Genomic DNA, 20,894 nt, shown 5'->3' on the forward strand with positions numbered 1-20,894 from the left:
CTGTTGTCTGAGGTATAATAACTTTATTCACATTCCTTTAAAGTATAATGCTGGTTGTTTTTCTAACACACCGTTCCCATGCATACAGGCGATGCTGAGAGTTGATGGGCTGAAGAAGCCGTATGCTCGAAAGCAGGAAGAGGTAAGGCGGGCCAATAAACGGGCGTATGAGTCCGCTGACGTTGCTCAGTATCAGAATACAATAAATTAGCTTGAGAATAAAGCTGAGCTAATGACGCAGGCAAAATCCATAAGGCGGCTACACAACCGCTCTTGCTGAGGCTAACTTGAAGGCCACCAATCTTGAGGCGGCGCTCAAGTACGCCCAGGCGGACCTCAAAACACTGGAGGGCGCCGTCAAGGAGAACACCACTCTCCGAGCAGACGTCAACCGACTAAGGAGTGAGATGGCTGCCTCCCATGGAAACTTTAGAGCAACTCTGGAGGCTGAGCAAAGCCACCTCATTGAGGAGAATGAACAAGACTGCGAGGACCTGATGAGGATGGCATGGGACCTTGTGCATCAGGATACTGATTATGGCGTCTGGGCCTTGGCCTACAATTACGCAGATCTTGTTCTTTCTGCAAAGGCTGAGGGGAAACAAGTGCCAGAGCCGTTTGAGGAGTGGGCAAACAAGGAGGCCTCAGCAAGGAAGAGCCAGCTCAAGCTGCAGGGGAGAGAGAGGAGCAAGAGAAACAAGGAGACGATGCACAGGTGAACTTTGCTCTACCTTCACCTGAGAAGGATGCGCCGGTGGCCCCACCTCAGCAAAATTAGCTTTCCTTAATTCTATACGGCCTTTGTCCGTCTGCATTTCCGGCCTGCGTGCCGAGTATTTGTTGTATTTTTTTTAACAATTTCTTTTAATTTCCCGGACGCGGATCCTGTTTAACAATCACTCTCCCGGCCTTTTGGTCGAGCTTTACTTATAAATTGACCGACTGAGTCAGTTTTGTTAAATTTTTCGATTCTTGCGATTTTTTATTTTCTTTGATTTGTTATATATATATGCTTGAATTTTTCCTAACTTGTTCATTGCATGCGGCAACTAACAAACCGGCTGGCTCTTTTGCCTTAGGGCGACTGTGTGGTTGGTTTCAAAAACTTGATTGATTGACTTGGGGACTTTTGATACTTTTAGGAGTATGATGAGTTCCTAAGCCAATCAATCATAACCGTGATTGCCCCAAACCAAGTACACAGCCGTCCAAGATTCAGGCGAGCCTGGAACCCAGGCGGTCTTCGGAGATTGCTTAGTCAATTGGACTAGGATTGTTTTAACCATCTAGGGTATTTGTAACCGATTCATATACTCAGGCGCCCTTCTGCCCCATTGGGAGAACTATAAGTATATGATTCCTAATGCAATCTAAGTTGGATTAACGGTAGGTTACCGGCCGAGTCTGCGGACACGCGGTTTGCCGTATACCGTCTAGGTTTCCTTTAGATTGCTTATGTGAAACGGCTATGAGTGTGCCTTATTGGTCTAATCAATCCCTACCGTTTGCAATAAGTTTATAGAGCAATGTACCAGCCGGATGGGAGATGCTTTCTGCGACGAATTCACCTGGATGGGTGTCATCGGATGTTTGCTCATGTTGGAATAGACGATGGGTTTTAATAAGGCTGTCTGCACATTGCACAGACGGTATTCCCATTGGGAGATGTATATAGTTAAAGGAATAAATAAACAGAGTTGAAAGTAAAAGACAACTTTTTCATTGATGGGCTTTTTACTTACAAAAAATTTACAAGTCTTAAAAGTAGTACTTTTTTAAGTTATATACATTCCAAGTTCTAGCTAGTTGCCTGTCGTCTAGAGTTTCCAGGCGGTAGGTGCCACTTCTCACTTCTTCATAGATCCGGTAGGGGCCTTCCCAATTAGGAGTCAACTTTCCTTGCTAATTGGCTCTACCGGTTGCCTATATTTTTCGTAACACAAAGTCCCCTACTTTGAAGGGTCGCTTGTGTACTGTTTTGTTGTAGGCTTTTGTCATGCTCAGACGGTAAATCTCATGACACAAGGCGGCATTGCCTCTGCGCTCCGAGAGTGAGTCCAATGCTAGCCGCATGGCCTCCCGGTTTGCCTCTTCGTCATACAACATGACTCGAAGAGTCGGCTCATAGTGTTCAATGGGCAAGACGGATTTTGCGTCGTATGCCATGAGAAATGGGGTTTCACCGGTTTCATGAGAAATGGCATTGCCCCTTTTGCTGTTGTTCTGATGGCCCAAAGGACATGAGGTAACTCATCCGCCTATAAACCGCCAACACTTTCAATTTTCGTTTTATATCGTCTGAGATTAGCTTGTTGAAAGTTTCAACTTGGTCGTTTGCTTGGAGACGACCGACTGACGCAAAACAATAAGAGATCCCTTGGTCTCCCAGCCAATTTTTGAGAGTAGGCGTCTCAAACTGAGGGCCATTGTCAAAGACCATGACATAGGTACCCTAAACTGAGTGATGATATTCTTCCAGATGAAGGAGATGACATCCTTTGTCTTAATGCCTTTGACCGCCTTTGCCTCTACCCACTTGGTGAAGTAGTCAACAGCAACTAGAATATACCGCCGTCCGCCTGGCGCAGGCGTATACGGACCCAGAACGTCCATGCCCCATTTGGAAAATGGTACTGGCTGTGAATGGCCGTCAGATCAGTGGCCAGACGGTGTATGAGTTTGCCGAATCTTTGACACTTATCACACTTATTCACCATTTCCATGGCGTTTGCTTCAAGAGTGGGCCAGAAGTAGCCTTACCGCCTAGCCCTTTTTGCTAAAGACCTGTCGCCTATGTGTAAGGCACAAAAGTCTGAGTGCAGATCCTCCAGAATCTCTTGCCCCATTCTGGGGTGATGCATTTCAAAAGAGGTTGCAGAAAACCCTTCTTAAGAAGCTCTCCATTATGAATCTCAAAGTTGGCCGCACGTTTTTTCATTGCAGCCATTTTTGGATATGTACCCGACAAAGTGTCGTCTAGTAGATAGGCCCGGATGCCATCCATCTAGGTTGAACTCCGGTCTAGTATTCCAATGAGATCTTCTTTAATACTTCGCTTTTCCAACACTTCCCAAAAGACTGATCGAGGTGTATCATAGGAGGCGGATGATGTCAGCTTAAAAAGAGCATCCGCCTGATTGTTCTCTGACCTGGGCACCTGACTTACACTACTAGAAAACAGCCAATCAACGACGGAAAAAATCCGTCAAAAAACCCTGAAATTCCGTCGGAAATGCCCATTTCCGACGGAATTCCGTCGGAAGGCATCGTCGCAATACCTTTTGTAGGAATTTCGGGATATTTCGAGGGAAATTCCGTCGGAAAGGTCCATTTCGACGGAATTTTCGACGGATTTTGTTCTGCCGGAGTAAGGTTTGACTTAATTGGAAAGTCCGTCGCAAGGTTCTGACGGATCATTTCCGTCGGTATGAGTTACCTTCCGACGGAAAAATCCGTCGGAATAAACCATTTCCGACGGAATTTTCCATCGGAATCTACTTACTTCCGACGGAAAAAGTCAATAAAAAAATAAAAAAGAAATTCCCCCACCCAGACCCACCCCCGCCACCAGCCCACACCACCCACCACCACCCACCATCACCCACCCCCCCACACAGACCCCCCCACACACCCAAACCACCACCCACACAGACCCCATCCCCCCAGCAGCGCCCCTACCACCTTAACCCACCTCTCCACCTTCCTAACTTAACCCACCTTACCATACCCACCTCCCCGAAACCACCACCTCGAAACCCACCTCCCCGAAACCCAGAAACAACCACCTCCCCGAAACCTACCAAAACCACTCTGAAACCCACCTCCCACCACCTCCCCAAACCCGCCACCTACCTCACCGAAACCATCCAAAACAACCACCGAAACCACCCAAAAAAACCTCCAAAAAAATCCATAATTCAACAACACCATAATTCAAAAAAATCAGAAAAATAAACAAGTTAATTAAGAAGAAAATTAAAAAAAGACACATACCTTAATTTTGACCAAAAAAAAACCCGTTGAAATTGGGTTTACAAGGTCATTCGACCATGAAAACTCTAGATCTAGAGTTTTCATGGTCGAATTTGACATGAAAACCTTGATTTTCTTGAAAATCTTGAATTTACTTTGAATTGCAACCCAAAAAAACCCAAACTGAAAATGAAAAGAAAGAGGGGAAGAGGAAAGGAAGGAGAGGAAGACGATAGAGTAGGGGCGCCGCCGCCATAGAAGGAGAAGGTGAAAGAAGGAGAAGGAAAGGAAGGAGAAAGAGGGGAAGAGGAAAGAAGAGAGGAGAGAGAAAAAGAAAAGAGGCGTGAAGGGAGAAAGAGTAGGGTTTTTGATTTTAAACCCGATTTTTTTTCAAAATCCGTCGGAATGGTATAAAATTCCGTCGGAATGGTATAAAATTCCGTCGGAAAATTTCCGGATAATCTAAATTCGTCGGAAAGTTCCGACGGATAATCTAAATTCGTCAGAAAGTTCCGACGGAACTTAAATCCCTCGGAAATCACGTTTTTTCCGACGGATTTTCATGTCCGTCGGAACACGTCCGTCGTAAATTGCCCTATTTCTAGTAGTGTTAGATGAAATTCATCAAGTTTCCCAGCCTCTTTTTTGACCACCTGCAAATATTTGATCATGGTCAGATGGGTGGCCTCATAGTCACCATGGTACTGGCTAACGACCAATTGTGAATCAGAGTAGGCATCAATTTTTCTTGCCCCTACCGCCTTGCACATGCGGATTCCGGCAAGCAGGGCTTCATATTCCGCCCCGTTATTTGAGGCTTGAAACTTGAACCGTAGTGCATATTCATACTTGTCCCCTTTAGGGGATTGACATATTATCTCTGCACCACAGTCGTTCATAGTAGAGCTCCCGTTTACATACACTTTCCAAACCTGGTCAAGATTCTCCGGCTCATCCGGCCTTGTCATTTCGACAATGAAGTCGGCAAACACCTAACCCTTCACTGCCTTCCTTGGTTCGAAAGAGATTTCAAGACTTTGCATTTCAATAGCCCATTTGAGCATCCTACCGGATGACTCCAAGGTTGTCATTGGCCGCTTGAGGGGTTGGTCTATGTAGACCACAACCGGATGAGCCAAGAAGTAAGGCTTCAACTTCTTAACTGTCATGAAAAGAGCTAGGCCAAATTTTTCAACCATTGGGTACCGTAGTTCAGCTTTTCGAAGAACATGGCTAATGAAATAGACCGGGTGCTGGATGCCGTCTCTTTCAGCAAGGAGGACGACACTGAGAGCATGGTTTGAGACGGCTAAGTACATGTAAGCGTCTCCTTTGGCCGAGGGCTAACAAGCCTCGGCAAAGAGTGTAAATGTTCCTTCAGTTTCTGAAAGGCCGCCTCAGCATCATCCCCCCATTCAAACATAGTCTTCTTTCTAATAGCTTGGAAAACAAAGAGGCACTTGTCACCTGACCGGCTGAGGAATCTCCCTAATGCCGCCAGACAACCTGTTAACTTCTAAACTTCTTTGACAGTGCGGGGTGACTTCATGTCAATGACCGCCTGTATCTTCTCTGGGTTGGCCTCTATTCCCCTTTGATCAATCAAAATCCGATAAACTTCCCAGACTCAACACTAAAGACACACTTCTTGGGATTGAGCATGACCTTGTGTCGCCTGAGTGTGGTGAAGGTTTCTCGGAGATCAGCAAGATGATCCGTCTGTAGCTTGGATTTGACTATCATGTCATCAAAATACACCTCTACATTCCTCCCAATTTGATTAATGAAGACTGTATTAATCATTCGTTGGAAAGTAGCCAGCACATTTTTCAAGCCAAACGGCATCACAGTATAGCTGAATAACCCCTACTCAGAAACAAAAGTCGTATTTTCTTGATCTTTCTTCCACAGGGGTATCTGATGAAAGCCATAATAGGCATCCATAAAACTCATCAAAGCATGTCTAGCTGTTGAATCGATCAGACTGTCAATCTTTGGAAGCGGGTAACTGTCCTTCGGACATGCCTTGTTCAGATTAGTGTAATCAACACACATGCTCCAGGTACCATACGGCTTCTTTACAAGCACAACATTCGCAACCCAATCCAGGAAGTGACATTGCCGAATGAACCCGGCGTCTAACAACTTTTTCACTTTGGCGGCTGCCGCCTGACTTCTCTCCTCACCGTGGTTCCTTTTCTTTTTCCTAACAGGCTTCTTTTTTGGATCCATGGCGAGCTTGTGGACAGTGAGATCCGGGCTGATGCTTGGCATCTCTTCCACTTCAAAGGCAAAAATGTCCTTGAATTCTTTCAAAAAATTGTGCAAGTCTGCACCTAGCTTGGCAAGAGAAGCTGCCCCAACCTTAACAGTACGCTCCGGACGTGTGTTGTCTAGAGCAATATCAACATGTTCACCAACCGGATGAGGACGGAGTTCATCTGACCGTTCCTCGGTCAGTGAATGCTATTGCTTCTCTTTTTTCATGGCCACCAACTGGTCGACCTTTCTCTTCTTGCCGGCTGCTGTTAGAGCAGGTTCGGGTTCCTTGACATCGTCAAGGTCTATTGGCTCCTCATCCCGGCCGGTTGCGACCATTGTGGGCTTGACGTCTGAGAGGTAGCACTCTCTAGTCGTCTTATAGTCCCCGTTCAAGGAGCCAACTGACCCATCATCCTTCTCAAATTTCAGTAGCATGAGGGATAGAATAATGACGACCTTGGATTCGTTCAGAGTCGGACGACCCAATATCAGATTACAGGCGGTCAGCTCTTCCACGACCAAGAACCGGACAACCATATGGCGTCCCTCTCCTTTCTCCCCCAGCCGAATGGGTAGATCAATTCGCCCGACTGGGTGCACAACCCCACTCCCAAAACCAACCAAGGGGTGAGACACCTTGTGCACGCTGTCGGGCTTGTACTTCATCTTTGACAAGCACTTGTAGCTGATGATGTCAGACGAGCTACCAGTATCAATGAGGATCCGGCCAACCTTCTGATTGGCCACTTTGCATTCAATGACAATGGGGTCATCATGCGGTCGGCAGACCTTGCCCTGTCCTTTTCAGTGATGATGACCTCAGGGAAGGTAATATTTGTTAAACTCGTACTTTGGGACGTACGGTTTATACTCTTTCTTTTTCTTCTGGGATGGCTGATCAGAGTCGTCAACCGCCCAGATTTCTTTTCTCTTCTTACTCTCTTCAGCTTTCTGAGCCGGCTGAGCTTGCCGACTCCCTTTTTTATTAGACTTCTTGGAGTCCCCCTGCTTGCTGATGGAGCAGAGCTCGGTTGCTTATATATAGGCTTCCGCCTTCATCAGCGCTTCTTGGAGGGTGGTAACCCTCTTTCTAATGAGGTCAAACTTAAAAGTCGACACGTCCTTCAGACTCTTGAAGAAGTCTGTATAAGCCACATCGTTAGACAGCCCTTGAATTTGGATTCTCACAAGCTTGAAACGCCTGACGTATGATCGTAGCCCTTCTCTATCCCCTTACTGCACTGCACCCAAGTAAAGACTTGTTTTCTTGGCAGGGATATTCATAGAGAAGTTAGAAGCAAATAAGAACGCAAGAGTCTTGAAGCTATTGATGCAGCTGGCTGGCAAATTGCCGAACCATTGTTGGGCAATGCCCTTCAATGTAGCCGGGAAGCGCTGGCACCAGGTGGCGTCATCCAACCCCTGCAAGTACATGAGGTTGGTGTAGGCAATGAGGTGGTCTTTAGGGTTGGTGGTACCATCATAAGTACCCACCAAAACATTTTTAACCTTGGCCAGCTGTGCCGCCTCGGTTATTTCCCTGAGAACGCAGAAGGTTGTTCCTTAAGTTTTAGTAGACAGAGCTGCCAGTCCAAAGGTTGGACGTTTTGTGATGCCTGACCCCCAAAAAGGGTCGGTTGCATGTAAGGTTGTCCATACGGCATGTATACGGGGCCGAATGGATCATCTGAGGGCCGGTGTAAACAGACGGGACGCCTGCCTAACTATCTCCAGTTTAAGAATACCTCATTGAGGTATTCAGGAAGCAGTCTGGGTAACTCAACGTTGAAGCCGACTCACACAGTTGCCGGTTTCTCTTCTGCTCGATTAGGAACCAGGCATCAGAGTATGTCTTCTTTGAGCCATCCGGCTGGATATGCCGGACGACCTTCCTTTTCCCTGTCTTAGGGAATCGGATCTTGGAAAGATCTATCATGGGCCGCTTCCCCTCCTTTGATTTAGGATGCGGAGTGGGCTCTCGGTCCTTGACTGGATTGTTCTTCTCAGAGTGAGAAGGCTTCTTAGGCGACTAACCCTTGCTTGGACCAGCCGTCCTCCTTGTGATCAAATCCTTGATCTCTCCCTTGAAACTCGCCATGAGTTTCATTAGCTCATCTCGGGTAACAGGTGCAATCTCCTCTGCCGCCTGCGGCTGACCAGATGACCTGCCTGGACCCGATTGATCATTGCCCCGTTCCCTTACATCTTTGGGCCGGATGCATCTGGTTCTGAGTGACCCATCTGCGACCACATACGTTTTGACTTCAAAATCATTAGTATCATGGTCCGAATGGACCCCAGCTTCGGCCGTAGACCATTTCTCATTAGGCGGTGGTACAGACTGTTGTGAAATCATCTTAGAGGTACTCTCCCCATAGACGGCGTCAAATGTTTCGAGGTTTTTTGTCCCTCGGGAGAGTTACGTCACCAAGACTGGATTCCGAGCGCCTATACCTGCAAAACAACGGAGACTCCGGTTGGGTGGAGTTTCGCCTCCGACGATCAAGTTAGAACGTGTACGGAGAAAGTGAAAAGGTGCGGAAACTAAAGTGATATCTTCTCGGATTTCGAGATCAAGGGATTTCTCTTATATGAGAGAATTGCTTGTATTGTAATTAACGAATGTCCCCCCCCCCCAAAGTGGGGTGAATCTCCCTATTTATAGGGTCATTGGTAAGTATGCCCCTATCTAGGTCATTCTGACCTAGATTTGAGGGCTGCACCATTTTGCGGCTTTTCTCGGGAATTGGGCCCTAAAGGCCGTCTTTTTTCCCCACTGATTGGGAGTGCCACGTGCCAGCTAAGGATTGGTTCATTTTGAACCTCTCCTAAGGTGACACGTGTCATCCTTTGATTGGGCCACGTGTCCTGGGTATTTTTACTAGAGGTGATCATTGGGCGGGCCGGGCCGGAATTTTTGTGCCCAAACTCGCCCAAAATGGTCGGGCCGTGCGGGCTTTTCGGACCGGGCCTAAAAAATCAACTAAATATGCATATAAACGCATTCCCAAACCCGTCCAAAAAAAAAAATTCGGGCCGGACCGGAACCAACCTGATTTCGGGCCAAAAAATACTGCCCAAAACCCGTCCAAAATCGGGTCGGATCGGACCGGGCTAACTTTGATCACCTCTAATTTTTACCCAAAACAACACTCTTTAATAAGTGATTCATTATTTATAATTAATAAAAATATTTTGCATGAGTAAATTGTAACATTTATACTTATTATCTTATGCGAATAATCTATGGATAGATCACGATCACAGATTAAAACTGACAAACTATAAAATTATGTCGGAACCACCTTACTATGTTGTCTGATAATTAACCAATCAATTTATTTAAAAGAATGTGATATCTCTTAATAAAGATCGAGTGCAAATATCTCTTTAAATTATATGAAATTAAAGATGAAGAAATTAAGAAAATATGAGTAAAACATTAAAAGTAGACAAATTTAGTTCCCATGTGCCCCAAATTAAAGAGCAACATTCCAAAATTGCAAACCCTCCCTCCTCTCTTCTCTATGTCCCTTGGGAATAAGGAACAAGCTAGGAACCATGGTAGTATCTTCTACGTTTTATCCTTCCATCAACTCTTTATTAATCTAAATTAATTTTACAATCCCAATTAGTACTGTCATTTGCATTACTAATCAAGTTTACGAGTACAAATTTCGTACGTAAATATGTGTGCTAATCATAAAGTATACTCATAAATCAATATTATAGCACCTTATATGATTTAATTAATCAAGCTTCCCGTGTGATATTAATTGAAACCAGGTAATTGTTCTATCTTGGTCAGTTCGAAGTTAAATTAATTAAGTGACAAATGATCTTAGAATGTGTATTAATAGTAGTTTATGTTATGATCTCATTTCGTAGTTTTCAATTGTTGTATTATCTGTCATTATTAATGTAGACAGAGGTATTGCTTGATAAGTTAGCTACCACTTTTTGCATGCATTGTCAGCTCAAAATTACTCAATTGTCTCTTTTTTTAGTAGTTTTATAATATTTCACGTAGTCATTTTATATAATTACATGCAAGTATATAGTATACAATTTCTTTTCTTGGCGAGAATAATATGAGAGTAACACTTTAGTTTATGTGTTGTACAAATATATGACATTGATCCTATTATAAGATACAATGTACTTCATTATTTCAAACTCTTTCTTATGATAAAGATAATATTATAAATTTTATATGTTTTAGAGAAAGTTATGAAGAAAATTCTAAGTGGCGCTTCCCGTACTGATGATCGATTAAACAAAAAAAGGATTTTATTATAATACTTTGTGTGATGACTTAAATTGTTCCATGAATTATATTTGGAAGAGTGATTAATTGTGAACAAAGTATCTTTTTTACATGACTAACTAAGTGAATTACTATAATTTTTTCCAAAGAAAAGTTGTCTTTGGATTAACATCTAGTCAATCTAGGTCTATAAAGTAAACTATCGGGTGGATTAATGTATCATTTGTCCGATTCACTATACTTCCAAATCAATTGGATTTCATAGTTAGTAAAAATGTGCGAACAATATATATATATCTAGTTAACTAGTTTACTCGATGATTTTTGAGCTCATTAATTTTGTTTTACATGTCAAATTAGTCCAACGTAAATTGGAAGTTATTACTAAGATGAGTTTAATCTTTAAGTTAACGTTAGCAGAAAATATATACCTGCTTACCAATGCATGTCATTGGAAAATTGACTTCTCTACTTTTGTTCGTTTCATTCCAAAATGGAGGTGAATCAATTTTACACGGTATGTTATTGGATGATTTTCAGGCACTAATGACAAAATTATGAAGACAATGTCTTTAATGGAAATGTTATTATTAGTCAACTTTTCATAACTCTTTTGTAAATTTTATTTCTTGACAAAATGCTTGAAAGTCAAAATTATCACATTTCCATTGACTCAATCTGGGTTGTCTGACTTCGTTCCTGGTCGTGTTATGTCGGCTGCGGCTCAGCGGAAGCGAGACAAGTATGGGGCGCGTTGCAGGGCTATTGGCTATGGTTTTCTTCCTTTCTCCTTTTCTTCATTGGGGGAATTAGAGAAGGATGTCGTTGCGTTGCTGAAGCGGGTTCAGGCGTTCGCTAGGACTCAGGATATTGGAGCTCGTGCGGCTGCTCTCATCTTTAACAGGATTGGGTTCGCTATAGCTAGAGGTGTGGGGGCCCTGATTGTATCTCGACTCCCCACTAATTTCTTGTAAATCTTTTGACTTTGTAGGTTTTTGTTATTTAATAATAATAATAATAATAATAATAACAATAATAATAATTTCGAATATATGCAGACGGTCTAATAACGAGTTTATTGTAAGATAGAGATGATTTTTATTACTTAAATTATCTTACGACTCTTTAGCTTATTTCCGTTATACATAAATCGAACAACTATTGGAATTTATAAAAGGTTCTAAATAATTAAGACAACAGAATTAAAAGGATGGAGTATTGTAATTTCGACTCAACTAAATTTGCTGAAAAATAACATACTTGTCTCTATCTTGTAAAACAAATTATGGTACTTTGAAAGGAGAAGAGGCTAACCTTTTTATGACTTTTATAATATGCCCCTAATATGGAAGCAATTCACGAATAATTAATTAATTTCCAATTCAACAAAATAACACAAATCTTAATCATTGCTATTATTATTGCTACCAATTGATTATTCTCTATGAAATATAACTCCATAAGGAAGCAAATCATGGACAACTCCTATCTAACATTATTAAGAAATTTCTTTATCCATCTTAATCGATCTTACATTATTTATTTGTATTTTTATTTTGTCTCATACTTTGTCAACCTTGTTTTTATCCTCACCACCTTTTTCAATGTACTTGATTTGCGAATCTATAGTAATTAGATATATCAAACGAAAATGAAGGTGGTATCATTTTTATGGTGCAAAAATCAGCATATATTAAATGATCTTCATTAAGGGAAAAAAAATAATCAATCTCTTCATATCATTTTTTAACGCTAACAACTTGACTTATGCCAGCTTAGGTTAGATCTTGCTTCGTGTCAAACCCAAATCATTCGATCCAATTTCAAGCACAATTCAAATTTAATTCATTTAATTTCGGGTCGGGTCTGTTTTAGCATGTTTGATAGTTGGATAGTCGTTTGCTAACAACTTGACATATGTCAGGTTAGGTTAGATCTTGCTTTGCATTAGAACCAAGTCACCAAATCCAATTCCAAGCACAATTTAGCTTTAATTCAGTTCAGTTCATTTTAGAAGAGTTCTGTTTTAGCATGTATATGATTAGGGGTGCTAATTAAGTTGAGCAGCTCGTGAGCAACTCGGACTCGACTCGGTCAAAGCTCGGTCAAAACTCGGCTCGAGTTGGCTCGACTCGATTTCGACTCGAGATGTTAACGAGCATGAGTTGAGCAAGCTCTAACTCGACTCGATAAGCTCGTGAGCAACTCAATTATATATTTTACTAATAAAAAATTTACAAACAAAGTTATTTCCATGAACAAATTGAAACTTAATAAGAGTTATATATATTATCAAAAAACAAAGAGTAAATCTTTAATAGTAATTAAAATAAATAAAAGAAAACTATATAAAGTAAAAAAAAAAAACAATAAAGGGCTATAATTTTAAAAGGACTAAATCTTTAACGAACAGATCGTGAGTTATTCAACTCGACTCGAAACTTTAACGAGCACGAGTCGAGCAGATTTTATTGGCTCGAAACTTTAACGAGCACAAGTTGAGCACATAAAAAAAGTTTTCGAATCGAATCAAGCGCCCTTTAGCTCGTGATCGACTTGCTCGATTAGCACCCCTGTATATGATGGACTAATTATTGTAACAAGTCTTAACAACAGAATGACAGATAGTATGTTGTGCACCTAAAGTTTGTGAAAGAAGAAGGGTAAAAATGTCAAAAAGAATGTTTTAAAACAATATAAAACTCAACCTCGTTGACCCTCAAAAATATACACAATTGCGGCCCCTACGCCGTTGGCCTTGCCAAGCCCTATTCTTAGGGCTGGCAAACCCTGACCCGACACGAAAACTCGATTCGAACCCGACCCGAAGTTACTGAGAGAGACCCGAACCCGGCCTGAACCGAACCCGAACAACCCGAATTCGACCCGATTTGATCCAAATTTCATATTTCGTAATAATATTAAGTTTTACACTATTTTTAATAGTTTCTAAACATAACCCGAAATCGACCCGAAATCTGACCCAAACCCGACCTGCTGACCCGAATTACCACCCCTACCTATTCTTCTCTTTCTCTCTCCTCTCTCCTCTCTCTAAAACCTCTTCACTATTAAACACATAATTCACTCCTAAATCAAAACCACTCTTCTTCTTACACAAAAAACAAACCCAAAAACTTAAACAAAAGAAAAAACCCATCTAAATTATTAATCCAAAATCCAAAATAAAAATCCAAAAAAAAAAAAAAAAAAAAAAAAAGGTTTGCTTCTTTCTTAAAACAGAGACAGCCAGACAAAAAGCAGCAGCAGCAGTTTTGCTCTGTTTTTTAGAGAGAGAAAGAAAAGAAAAAACAGAGGAAATTTTGTAATAAAATCAAAGAAAGAAAAAAAATGGATGATGAAGGTTTTTTGGTAAAATTATTGGATATAAAACCCATAATTTTTACATCAATTATGTTGGTTTTAGTATTAAGAATAATGGTGGTTTTATGGTGGAGGCCAAGAAAATTAGAGTATCATTTTGCAAAACAGGGGATCAAAGGACCTCCTTACAATTTTTTCATTGGTAATGTCAAAGAAATTGTTCAACTCATGTTGAAGGCTTCTTCTCATCCTATGCCTTTTTCTCACAACATTCTTCCTAGAGTTTTCTCTTTCTACCATCATTGGAGGAAAATTTATGGTAATTCTCTTACTTTTTTCTTTTATCTAGTCATTTGAGGTTAAGTTTAGTAAGTGATGAGCCATTCGGCTCGTGTTCGTGTTTGTAGTTCATTAAGTACATTTTTGATACTTTGTTAAAGGTTTATGCGTAGTAGATATAGTTTTAGTAAGTAAGGTTGCGTACATCTCATCCTGTTCTTATGTTGTCGTGAATAGGAAATTAATGTAATTGTAAAGCATTATATGATTTGACACATTATTTCTTTAAAATTTTTGTTATTGGATTTTATATTTTCATTCAATTCATTGTATTGAGAAAAAGGGAGACTGTAGATATTTCATAATTGGACCCATTGAGGAAATAATTCTTGGATTTTGTTAAAATTTTATATCATCCAAAGTTTATACTAACTTTTTGAGAAAGGGGAGGAGTACTTTCTTGGAATTGTTTAATAAAAAGTTTGATTTTTAATTTTGGTGGGGGTTTGTTGATTTTTAACATTAATTTGTTTTATCAACTTTTTATTGCATCAGCCAAAATCTCTTAATAATCATCACTTGTCTTCTTCCTCTGTTTTTTCTCTCTGACATGATGTTGTTGTGCAGCCTTCTTTCAGCTGTTAATTATTTGCATTTCTTCATCAATTTCAGTTACTACTACAGTATAAGCATTCAATTTTCCTCCCTTTTTCTCTTCAATTTCAAGTTTTCTTCAATTTTTATTTTTTGAGTAATTTTTTAGTTTATAAATTATCCATTAATAAAGTAAATTTCCAAAATTATAACCCAAAATTGAAAAAATTAATTTTGGAAAATGACATCATTAATGGATAATTTTTTAATCTCCCAATGTTTAAAAAATACAATTTCAAATGTTTTTAATTTTCAATTTATTAATACAATTTTTATTTTTTTATAAAAAGGATTTTTCTAGAGAAAAATTAAATGTATGTGGGGTTAATAATCATTGCCTTATTTCAGATTTCCTTACTACCTTCTGATACTAAAGGGAGCTCAAATTTTGATAACCCCTTAACTTGTACTACTTGTTTCTTTTTTAGTGGCGCAGTCTTGAATTTGTCCTATTTTTCTAGGGTAGCCTCTATAACTCTACAATATCTATCTTAATCTTCATTTCTAAATTATTGGAAATTTTATTATAAAGTTTTTATATTTATTTATTGCTTCAATTTCCTTTATTTGCGAACTTGATTCTTACTACTTGAAGTTGTACGGTATTTCCTCTTTGGTGTTAAGGTTTATTACTTCCTCCTACTCCCACATATTTATTGCTATCTTTTAATCCTTGGCAAGTTTTCAAGTTGTTTTGGATTTTATATCCTACATTTACTAGGGTTGATGTTTTCTTGTTTTAATCTAAATGTGTTTGAATGTATGTGTATGTAGGTTCAACATTCATAGTGTGGTTCGGACCCACGGCTCGCTTGACAGTCTCAGATCCGGACCTCATTCGAGAAATCTTTAGTACCAAGTCCGAATTCTATGAGAAAATCGAGGCTAACCCGCTAGTGAAACAACTCGAGGGCAACGGACTTATTAGCCTCAAGGGCGAAAAATGGGCTCACCATCGCAAAATCATAACACCCACCTTCCACATGGAAAATCTCAAGGTAATGAATTAATAAGTTACTTTCACGATACAGTGATCATAGAATCAAAGCCCGTCTACATTACCTAACATATGTTATCCGTGTTAACTCGAGTAAACTTAAGTGTAACATGTAGGTAGGGATAACATAAACATATAGTCCATGGAATGTGACAAATATAGTATGTAAAGTAATGATTATGGCCTCACATAAATATTGTTGGGGAGGATGCAGTTGTTGATACCAATGGTGGGAAAGAGTGTAGAGGAAATGCTGGACAAGTGGGATCGGATGATGTGTGAGAAAGGTGAAGTTGAAATTGAAGTTTCGGAGTGGTTTCAGGGTTTAACAGAGGATGTGATCACAAGAATGGCATTTGGAAGTAGCTATGAACAAGGTAAAGCCATTTTCAGGCTTCAAAGCCATCAAATGCTCCTTGCTGCTGATGCCTTTCAGAAGGTTCTCATTCCTGGCTATAGGTAATTATCCCGACTACTAACTCCACTATCTTTTTTTACGTTTTAAGACACTATCAAATGAACCACGGTCTTAATTTATTATTTGTCCATCAGTGTCAACCACTAGACCATTACTCGTAGTAGTTTAATAGGGAGCACTTTAATATATAGGATCTTGGCTTGACTTTGATGTCGACCCTTAATTAGTTAGCGATTGAGTGAAATTGTATTTTATATGCATACGGGTATACAATAAGTTGATAAGTAGACGAGGGTTGTGTTTTTCTAGGCCGAAATAATTTGTATTGCCTTAATTGCTAGCTAGATGCTAGTTGTACATATAACTTCTATATTTTTGAATGAGGAAGCTATTTATGAGATTGTACTCCTTTATTCCCTAAAAATTCACCCACCACATAAATTTTCAAACTCACCTCCCAATTAATTTTGGACAATCACCATCTAAAATCAAGATCATAACTATGTTATTCTCCTAATTAATAGGAGTATGGTGACCTTTTCTAAAAGAAGGTGCCACGTATCATCATCAACTAGTTATAATACACCCATTTGATAGATTCACCGACCTTTTTCATCAAGGGCTTCATTTTCATAGCTAGGTCCTCACTTCTAATTCATTGTGATTTATGATTTGGTCTTATAAGTTATAAAGATGATTTCGATGTTTTTGTACCATTGTGTAGCTTCACATAATACAACCTACCGTCACTACAAGATTCCACATTTGTACTGACCGCCTTGAACTCGATTAAACATGTAAAAAAGTCGACTGTACTCCTTATTACGGAGTAATTAAAATTAATTATTTTGTTGTTTTAAATATAAAAGGCGGTACTTAATTATATCCACAATAAAATATTGAATGTTGTGAATTATAGAATAGAATACAATTATTTTTATTCACTTAAGTATATTCTGTTGCAATAACTATACGACAACTTGTAAAGTAACGGTGTTTGTAGAGGCATAAGTCAACCAATGCTCTACAAATTGTGAGGATAAATTTATAATATCTTTGTTTTGTTTTTTACATCATCAGCTAATCAATATCTTTAGACACTTATTATCGTCCTAATGTTAGACACAATATATTATTATATTATATATGTAGCATTTGTTTAATATCTTGTACTAACATATTTGTACATGGTTTGAAAATGTAATGCAGATTTCTACCAACAAAAGGGAATGTGAAATCATGGAGATTGGACAAGGAGATAAGAAGATCATTAGTGAAGTTAATTGAGAAGAGGAAATTAGAGAATCACAATCATAATAATAATAATAATAACAATATTAATATTAATGATGATATTAATAATATTATTATGGGAAATAATAAAATTGGATCAGAAGAAGTAGCAGGAAATGGTGGGCCAAAAGATTTGCTGGGCCTAATGATCCAGGCTGGAATGAGAGAGAATGAAAAAAATAACAGTATTCCAGAATTTGCCATAAATAATTCTTCATTATTATCATCATTAAATTATGCCCCACAATTATCAAGCACTAATTATAATAATAATAATATTATTAATAATAATAGTAATAATAAAATAACGGTCCAAGATATTGTGGAAGAGTGTAAAAGCTTCTTTTTTGCTGGGAAACAAACGACGTCGAATCTGCTGACATGGACCACTGTGTTACTAGCAATGCATCCTCATTGGCAGGACCTGGCACGTGAGGAGGTCTTAAGGGTCTGCCCATCACGTGACTTACCCTCTAAAGATGATCTTGCTAAGCTTAAGATGGTATGTTCCCTTTCTACTTTTTTCTTCCTTTTTCCATATTTTTGTTACTGTTTTTTTTATGTTGAATTTGTCTAGTAGCATAACATTCTTATATGTTTTCTGAAAATTAAATAATTTTGTCTTTAATATCTATGTGCACTAGTATATTGATAAGATAGGGTCTAACACTCTAACATCTACAAATACAATGATAAAGTCTACCCATATATGAAGTAGTAGTTATAGGGAAACTTTAATAATGTGGTACGTCCATATAAGATATGTGATTATTTAGAAGACGTAAGAAATCATTTATGATCTGAGTACATTTAATTAGATGAATAATTTTAAAAGGAATATGAGGTAACTTTAATACATGTATGAGATCATATGGTTGGTGATTGGAGTGTGCATCACCTCCCTTTTCTTTAGGGCTCTGGTTTTGGCAAAGCAATAAAGCTCGTAGTGTTTGTCAATGATCATGTATGTTAAATGTGTAAAGAGAATTTGGATAGTTGTTTGATTGCGCATGTGAAGCTACACTCTACCTTATATTTACAATTCCCGTGTAATTTCACTTCTTATGAATTGAGTAATATTATTTGGCTGAACATGAAAAGTTTAAGTTTATGTTTTACGGAAAATCGAAATTCTAAATTTGATGTAGCTTATGATATAATGTGCAGTTGAGCATGATACTAAACGAGTCACTTCGTTTATACCCTCCAGCAATCGCAACAATCAGACGTGCAAAATATGACGTGGAGCTAGGAGGATGTCGGGTCCCACGTGGGACCGAGCTACTTGTCCCGATCTTAGCAGTTCATCATGATCAAGCAATATGGGGCAATGATGCTAATGAATTCAATCCCATAAGATTTGCTGATGGTGTTTCTCGTGCAGCCAAGCATCCTGTTTCCTTCATTCCTTTTGGCCTTGGGACTCGCACTTGCATTGGCCAAAATCTTGCTATTCTACAAGCTAAACTTGTGCTCACTATCTTGTTACAACGCTTCTCTTTCACGCTTGCCCCGTCTTACCAACATGCACCAACGGTGTTGATGCTTCTCTACCCTCAACACGGTGCACCAATCGTGTTTAGACACTTGTCGGAGGACAATAGGGATGATCGAGGGGTGTCATGTTGAGCTGTATAGTTGAAGAGTTAGCATGTCTCCTTTATGTATGCTTGCTCGTGTGCGTTCGTTTTCTGTTTATAAAGTAATTATCCAATCGATAATTTTGTGATTATGGTATTGAGTATTACTAATGAGTTTTCAAGATTAGGTTAAAATATCAAAATTGAATCACTCGTCGTGATTTAAAAAATGGAAATTTTCGGTTGTCGTGTTTACTAACATGGATTGCTTAGCAAATGTAATCTTGTAACCTTGCCAAAAGGTTACAAGACATTAGGTTGTAGCATTTTGACTCCCTGCTTAGATCTTTAGGATTTGTTATGGGAGTGTGGGATAAGTAGGAATTAGTTAAAAATATGTTGATTAAGGGTTTGAAGTGATATGCACATTCTTTTATTTGGTTAAACTCTAAATGTAGATTTTCGCTCATTCTTTTCACAAAGCGCAAAATGTATAATTAATTACTCCGTTTCATAATGTTAGTCCCATATGGAATCAATCACAACATAAGAAAAGAAGAATATTTGAAATCTAACATTAAAGTACAAAATAATTCATAATTAGTTTACGTTATTTAAGTTTTTTGATTTTGTTTTGAGAAAGCATAAGTCGCATAATTTAAGGTAGAGATTTCCTTATTTAGAGTCATGTTATCAATCCACAACCAATTAATTCCAAAAAAATTAAGTTAAAAATGGAACATATTCAATATGGGTAGATCTTTTTAAAACGCCCAAAATAGTACATGAGACTAACATTATGAAACGGAGGGAGTACTTTATTTCTTTCGTTTACCTTTCTAAAAATGTATACAAAGGCTAAATGAGATCATTATTTGAAGACAGAGAAATTAATTAACATTTTAAATGCCTTACATTTTCTTGGGGATGAGGGGAAGAAGGAACCAATAAATTGATTTATAATTGAGAAGTAGAAAAAAGTGGAACTTGAAAAAAGGATTCCCGATGCGGTGTTGAAACGCACAAAATTAATAAAAATTACCCTAAAACTACTAACTTGTAATTAGCGGAAGTAGGGGTCGATCCCACGAAGAACGTGCTTGCAAATAACTAAGAATAAGATCTAAAACACTTAACTAAGACTCAAAACAGTAAAAGAAACGATTGGGGAGAGTTTAAGGATAAGGAACAACTAAAAACTAAATCTAACTAGGAACTTTTACCAACAGAAAAGGAACTTGAGATACTCAGCAACAATATATAGAAATCCACCATGCAAATGTATAATCCCGGACATAATACTTAACCCTTTAGATTAGCTTGACTTATAGAACAAGTTCCTCTGTTTCCCCTTATTAATGGTTAGATCCCGTTCGATTTTCACTAACCCTAACCAACAGATAACCCCTCTACTACGAGCAAGGAATTTAACCTGATGACAGCATTGAGAACTAGGAAAACATCAAGCCAAGACAACCACAACACTCCGGAACTTACGTGATTAAGCCTCGATCGAGAATTACTTTTCAATTAATAGAGTGGAACGTCCTCCTCTACAATTGTTTACTACTTCATTAATGTTCCCAAGCAATTACGAACTTAGTAGTATTAATTAGAAAAAGAAATCAGACCCAAACAAATAGTTGTACACCTACTTATATATAAGAAATCATCATTCGTATAAACAAAACAATAATTCAAGAATACTCTAAAGCATTAATCATTAAAACCAAAATACTCGTCTCAAATACTTATTACATGGCTTTAAACTATTAGTTACTGAGCATAACAAGCTAAGGACTCATAACACAAAGATAAAAAAAAAAAAAAGAATACAAAACAAGAACC

The 20,894-nt window shown here is 38.8% G+C and overlaps 1 protein-coding gene across 1 annotated transcript; it reads left to right on the forward strand.

Moving 5' to 3' along the window:
* Positions 1–12,604: 12,604 nt before the first annotated feature.
* LOC110707879 (cytochrome P450 734A1-like) lies at positions 12,605–19,269 on the forward strand. The gene is made up of 5 exons (XM_021885948.1): positions 12,605–14,144; positions 15,533–15,756; positions 15,970–16,214; positions 17,383–17,968; positions 18,634–19,269. Exons 1-5 carry the CDS (start codon positions 13,853–13,855, stop codon positions 19,093–19,095), a joined length of 1,809 nt encoding a protein of 602 aa, XP_021741640.1. The 5' UTR covers positions 12,605–13,852; the 3' UTR covers positions 19,096–19,269.
* Positions 19,270–20,894: the final 1,625 nt, after the last annotated feature.

The sequence above is a fragment of the Chenopodium quinoa genome, unplaced genomic scaffold (assembly GCF_001683475.1).
Source record: "Chenopodium quinoa cultivar QQ74 unplaced genomic scaffold, ASM168347v1, whole genome shotgun sequence".
NCBI lineage: Eukaryota > Viridiplantae > Streptophyta > Magnoliopsida > Caryophyllales > Amaranthaceae > Chenopodium > Chenopodium quinoa.